This window comes from Microtus ochrogaster, chromosome 5 (genome assembly GCF_000317375.1).
Source record: "Microtus ochrogaster isolate Prairie Vole_2 chromosome 5, MicOch1.0, whole genome shotgun sequence".
Taxonomy (NCBI): domain Eukaryota; kingdom Metazoa; phylum Chordata; class Mammalia; order Rodentia; family Cricetidae; genus Microtus; species Microtus ochrogaster.
Genome location: NC_022012.1, coordinates 91,523,964 through 91,529,403, shown reverse-complemented (window position 1 = coordinate 91,529,403; position 5,440 = coordinate 91,523,964). Strand labels below are relative to the sequence as shown.

The following is a 5,440-nucleotide window of genomic DNA, read 5'->3' as shown; positions in this document are numbered from 1 at the left end:
AAGGCACTGTGTTGAGTTTAAGACACCAGCAGTACTGTGTCCCAGAGGATGCCCAACCAATATGCAAAAACCTAATCCACTGTCAGAGATGCAAATTACAGGGCCAAGTGGCAAAGCCATAGCACAGGGAGGCTCACAGCAACCCACCGGACAAGAAGGCCACTCTTTTGACACTTGAGAGCCAGTCTCCAAAGATATTTGGGCAGGGGTTGGCTGCCCGGGGACAGAAGGGGACAGAATGGACAGCGTAGTGCATACAGGAGGCAGAAAGGGTAGATGAAGGAGGGGAAGTCAAAGTGGGCAAGCAGGGAAGCGGTGAGAATGGAAAGTTACCAGAGGGATGGGAAGTCGACCCCAGGCTGTCTGACCCTCTCTAGTCTCTAGAGGTTCTGTTTTCTGCCCTACTCTGACACTGAGCAGTGTTGCTTTTATGTCTCATCCACCTGAGGGAGGGTGGTCTTCAATCTACACATGGAAGTAATTAAGTACTGCTTCCCCAACCAGAAGTGGGGGGGGGGTCCTCCTGGCTTCCCCATCCCCACCGCCGTCCTCAAGCTTCTGATCCGGGACTGCACCCGGACTCCTCAGGCAGCTCATGTAGGAATGGAAGCAAAGTCACGGACCAAGGTAGTTATGGGATTATTTACCTGACATGTGAAGACAGAGTCCACATGTCCAAAGGCTAAGCAACAAGTTGGCTTTGAGAAAAATCAGGCCACCTTTGCCCCGGTCTCAAAGCCCTGAGTGTCCTGGCTGTGGGCCAGGTAATGCCCTTCAAAGTGGGAGGAGAGTTGGGCCCAAGGATTTCGGTTGATTTGGTATCTAGTGTCCAATCTGATAACCTGTCACCTACAGACTGGTCAGTGGTGCTAGAATCCCCCCACCCACCCATCAGAGGTAGGATTACCTCAGAAATTGGCCGATGCGTGCCATGACGGCCCCAGCTCCTGGCTGAAGTACATTGCCTGTAGATAGAAACCTCACTCAGTACCAAGTTTTGCATCCTGACTTTCAGCTGTGAGTCCCAAAGAGGTCAGTGTACATATATTTCTTCAGGATCACTTCGGGATGCTCCCAGGCTCATGTGAAAACATAGAAGTTAAGAGTCTGGGGAATGGGGAGCCAGCTACCAACCGCCCTTCACCCAGCAGCCCAGGGCTGGAGGGCCTCCCTCATGCGTGCCAAGGCATGCTCCTCCACATCAGCAAGCTGGGCAGGTGGCCTGCTCGCCTGGCAACAGGAGAGCGCCTCTAGGGTAAGAGGCACAGTGCAGAGCCTTGAGCTGAGGGAAGTAGGGCTGTGGGGGAGGGAAGGGAGTCTGCAATGGCTAGCCTCCCCAAGTGTCCTCCCCCAAGCCCTGTGTCACCGCGGGAGGAGGATCAGGCTGGCATCCCCGGATAGAACCATGTCCTACACGATGTTGTTCTAATTCAGGGAAAAGCGGGGGTTAGGGCAAGGTCAGGTGAACCCTGTCTACACCTGTAGCCGGGCTGACAGGCAGAATGTCGGTGTAGGTGGGGAACCGTGGCCTCCCACCTCCTGGAATCTCCAGGAATATCTGGGCTTTAGAGCAGTGGTTCTCAACCTTTCTAAGGCTGCCACCCTTTAACGCAGTTCCTCATGTTGTGGTGACTCCCAACTGTTATTTTGTTACTATTTCATAACTGTAATTTTGCTACAGTTATGAAGCGTAAATATCTGTGTTTTCCGACGGTCCTAGGAGGGGTCGCGACCCACAAGTTGAGAATCGATGCTTTAAAGTATCTCCCACAGGGCATTCTGCTTTCCACCGCCACTCAGCTGGCTGCTGGGCTTGGAGGTGGAGCACAGGCCATCAAGGGATCATCCCACTGAAATCAGTGGAGTCTGTCAAGTGTTGCTCTGTGAAACCCGGGTTCGTGGTGAGAAGGGGAGGCCCCGGGAGGGAGGGCGAGGAGGACCCGGCGCGGGCCTGGCAGGTGAGCTCACCCACGGAGATGTCTCCCAGCTGCTCAGGCCTGAGGTTCAAGTCCTGGAGAACCGCGGTCAACACGGCCGACAGAAGCTCGTCCGGGGTGGTGTCCTGCAGGGCGAAGCGCAGCGGTAGTGAGCCCAGCTCCCGCATCCCCACCCCGGGACTCTGCGGTCACCGTAGCCCAGAGGGCAAGATCGCACTGGCCGCCTTCTGCGACCCTCGCCCGTAGGAGGGGTCTCACCTTGAAGCCGCCGCGGCCCGAACGGCCGATGGGGGTGCGCCGTCCGTGCACCACCACCACGTCGGAGGCCGAGGCCTGCGGGAAGCCCGCGGAGCAGGGCGCGGCTTGCAGCGCGGAGCTCGACTCGGGCCTGCCGGCCAGGTGTCCCAACACTACCTGCAGTCGATGCATCGCGGAGGTGGGTCCCGAAGATTTGTCTGGGTTCTGGGTGAAGAGCTCGAAGAATAAAAAAGATTGCCGGCGCAGGCGCAGGACAGCCTCTACCTAGTGAGGCCTAAAAGTTGATCACAGCCCTGGTAGAATAATATCTCGAGTGATGGGGTGGGGCTCCCAAGGGGCCCGCCCACTCCTAGACACAACCAATTAGACTAAGGGACGTCTGCTTGAGGGCACGCCCCCAGATACCCACCCCTCCCCGGAGCCCCACCCAAGGCTCGTCCGGAGTTGCTCTCTCCACTAAAAGCCCCGCCCACCAATTCTACGGAGGCCAATCAGAATGTCACCCTTAAGCCTCTCCCAGAAACGCAGCCTGGAAACTTAAGTTTGCGCAAACTTTTGCAGACACGGAAAGGAGGTACTCCAAACTTTTGGTTTCCTAAGATGAACGCAGCCTCAAGGGTACCCCTCCTCCAAAGCACTGAGCTCAGCGCTCAGCAGCACGAAAGGCGGGAAGGCGGAGCCCGGCACACGGCTTCTCCTTTTGCTGGGCGAGCTAGGAAAAACACTCCGAGTCTCCCATCAAAATTTGCTCTGTTCTGTCCGGCGTCCCAAAACCCAGAGCCGAGGACTTAGATAATGTTGCAGCGCCTAGTTCGGCCCCGACGGGGTTGGACTGTCACAGATGCTTGCTCAAAAAACAAAGCAATTTTTGTTTCCTGGTTGGTATGAAGAACCGATTTTACAAATGTGAGGAAAAGCAGGCAGGTTCTAACTGTAGCGTGTTTCACATGTCTTCAGCTTAGTTTACATCTGCTTGGGATGATGTCATTAGTGTACACATTCCCCTAGGAATTCTACTAAGACGGGGAAGAGGGGTGGAGAGAGTGGAGATCCTGAGTTGGAGATTGACACCTAAATAGATTAACTAAGTGAATTAGCAAAAACAAGGTTCCCTAGGTCTAAACTGTACCCTCAGCATTAAAGAGTAAGGTGGTAGGTCCGAGGGGCTTTTTGCAGACCCCCGGAGGGTAGAACTGGATTTACCTCACACCAAAGGACAGGATGCCCTAAATGCCAGCTCGCGAGTAAGGTTGTGGCTTACCCCTTTAAAAGGCAGTCACCGCTTGCACCAGATGGCTGAAGGCAGATTGTGGCTTCACGTTGCCACTTCCGAAGTCACGTCTGTCTCTTCCTTCCCATTACCAGAATACAGTACATAAGGACTGTAACTCCTTCATGTCCTAAACAAGGCAGATTCATCTCACCATGCATTGCCACCACTACCAGATCGACCAGGACAGGTCTGTAGGCCACGAGACCGAAGCCAGAGACCTTTTTCCAGGTTCTCACACCTTCAAAAGGAGTCGAGCAAAGGTTAGAATCACGAGTGGGGTGGAGCTCAGGCCGTGTTCAGATGCATGCACGCGCACTCGCGCGCGCTCGCGCGCTCGCGCGCGCGCACACACACACACACACACACACACACACACACACACACACACACACTCCGAGGGCAGTGGCTGGGCACCCCAACTGCGCTCTTAGGCCAGGGACTCCAGATTCTAGCAAAGGGCGGAGCTTCTCGGAAATGAGGGAAGGCGGGGCTGGCAGGAACCTTAGGGGAAGTAGGAAGCTCGGCTGGCGAGCGGACCGGACCTCACCGAAGCTCAGGCTGGTTCGCCATGTCTGCGGAAGGCCCGCGCGTGGGATCCTTGTCCCGGGACTTCTCCAAGTTCTCCCTACCATTGGCCGCGCTCAACGTGGGAGTGCGGCGCCGTCTCTCACTGTTTTTGAATGTCCGGTTGCCGGTGGCGGCCGACTGGACCTTGCTGGCGGAGGAGATGGGCTTCGAGTACTTGGAGATCCGACAGCTGGAGACGCGCCCTGACCCCACCGGCAGTTTGTTGGATGCCTGGCAGGGGCGCTCTGGCGCGACGGTCGGCAGACTGTTAGAGATGCTGGCCACGCTGGACCGTGAGGATATACTGCGGGAGCTGTTGCCCCACATCGGTGAGGACGCGTGCTTTCTGGCTTTGCGCCAATGTTCGAGGAGGCTGGCCTTGGCATATCAATCTTGTTTTATTTTTCTGAGGAGTGCTGGGCAGGGAGGGAGAGATGGTCGAATTTTCTGTCAATATGCAGGACAGCATAGGGATTGGGAGAGGGTTCAAAAGCCCTAGTTAGGGTGTGGAATGAGTCTAGGCAAAGACCTTGCATTGGGCCCAGGAATCAAGATCGGCTTCTCTGGGAGCACCCAGTAGTGTCAGGAGCAACAGGGTGGGTGAAGGACTAAAGCCCTTTCTGTGTCTCACAGGCACTCAACACAATGCCCCTGCCCACAGGTACCTTGCTAGATGGGCGTCACCACTCTCACTGAGCACTTACCAGATAGCTGAGCCCTTCAGCGTTCAAGCACTCCTCCCCCAATGCCCTGCACCCTGCACGATGTCGGATTTGAAGCCATTCTCAAGAGCCTTAGAAACGGGATGCGGGATGATGTGTGAGAGGCAGGTGCCAGCTGTACTTTGTTGGCCTCCCAGATGCCCGCTTTGGGAGAGTCAGACAGGATAGCTTGTTTGTCGGATCTGTCCATGACTCCAGTGGCTACTAGAGAAGGTCCAGCGCCAGTTGTGGAACACAGACAGGGTGTAGATGCTGAGTGTGTACAGCAGCCTGGGTAACTGGGGAGCCTTCTACACCCCATCTCTTCTTCACAGAGAATGACTGCAAGAAATACATAACAAAGCAGCAGATGCAGGAATCTGAGAAGCCCTTACAGGTGGCCAGAGTGGAAAGCAGTGTCCCACAAACAAAGGAGCTGGAGGGGATCACCACTCTTGACGACCCGCTGGGTGAGGGCTGACTGTTGTTCCCCTGGATAGGCTAGGTGGGCCACAGCCCCCGGATGCGTGCAGAGCATGGTCGGACCTGGGGCCTTGAGCAAGTCCCTCCTTCTTTCTGAGTCTTGGTTTCCCCATTCAAGAAATGGGTATAGCCGGGCGGTGGTGGCGCATGCCTTTAATCCCAGCACTCAGGAGGCAGAGGCAGGCGGATCTCTGTGAGTTCGAGACCAGCCTGGTCTACAA

At 55.8% G+C, this 5,440-nt stretch overlaps 2 protein-coding genes across 4 annotated transcripts in view; one reads left to right on the top strand and one right to left on the bottom strand.

Moving 5' to 3' along the window:
- LOC101982273 (3-ketoacyl-CoA thiolase B, peroxisomal) overlaps positions 1-3,692 on the bottom strand; it is a 10,940-nt gene extending 7,248 nt beyond the window's left edge. The window contains exons 1-4 of one of the 2 annotated variants that reach the window (XM_013346642.2): positions 3,457-3,692; positions 2,196-2,399; positions 1,969-2,062; positions 908-965 (exon numbers count right to left, since the gene is read on the bottom strand). In XM_013346642.2, coding sequence (XP_013202096.1) covers positions 908-965; positions 1,969-2,062; positions 2,196-2,366 — 323 coding nt within the window. In that variant the 5' untranslated portion in view covers positions 2,367-2,399; positions 3,457-3,692. Of the gene's footprint in view, positions 1-907; positions 966-1,968; positions 2,063-2,195; positions 2,512-3,456 lie in introns of those variants that run through there. The other variant, XM_005348083.2, reaches the window with a different exon arrangement.
- Positions 3,693-3,837: 145 nt separating this feature from the next.
- The window catches only part of Myd88 (MYD88, innate immune signal transduction adaptor), a 3,576-nt gene continuing 1,973 nt past the window's right edge, over positions 3,838-5,440 (top strand). For both annotated transcript variants that reach the window (XM_026779358.1, XM_005348082.2), the window contains exons 1-2: positions 3,838-4,364; positions 5,072-5,206. In XM_026779358.1, the coding sequence (XP_026635159.1) occupies positions 4,037-4,364; positions 5,072-5,206 (463 nt within the window). In that variant the 5' untranslated portion in view covers positions 3,838-4,036. The remainder of the gene's footprint in view (positions 4,365-5,071; positions 5,207-5,440) is intronic.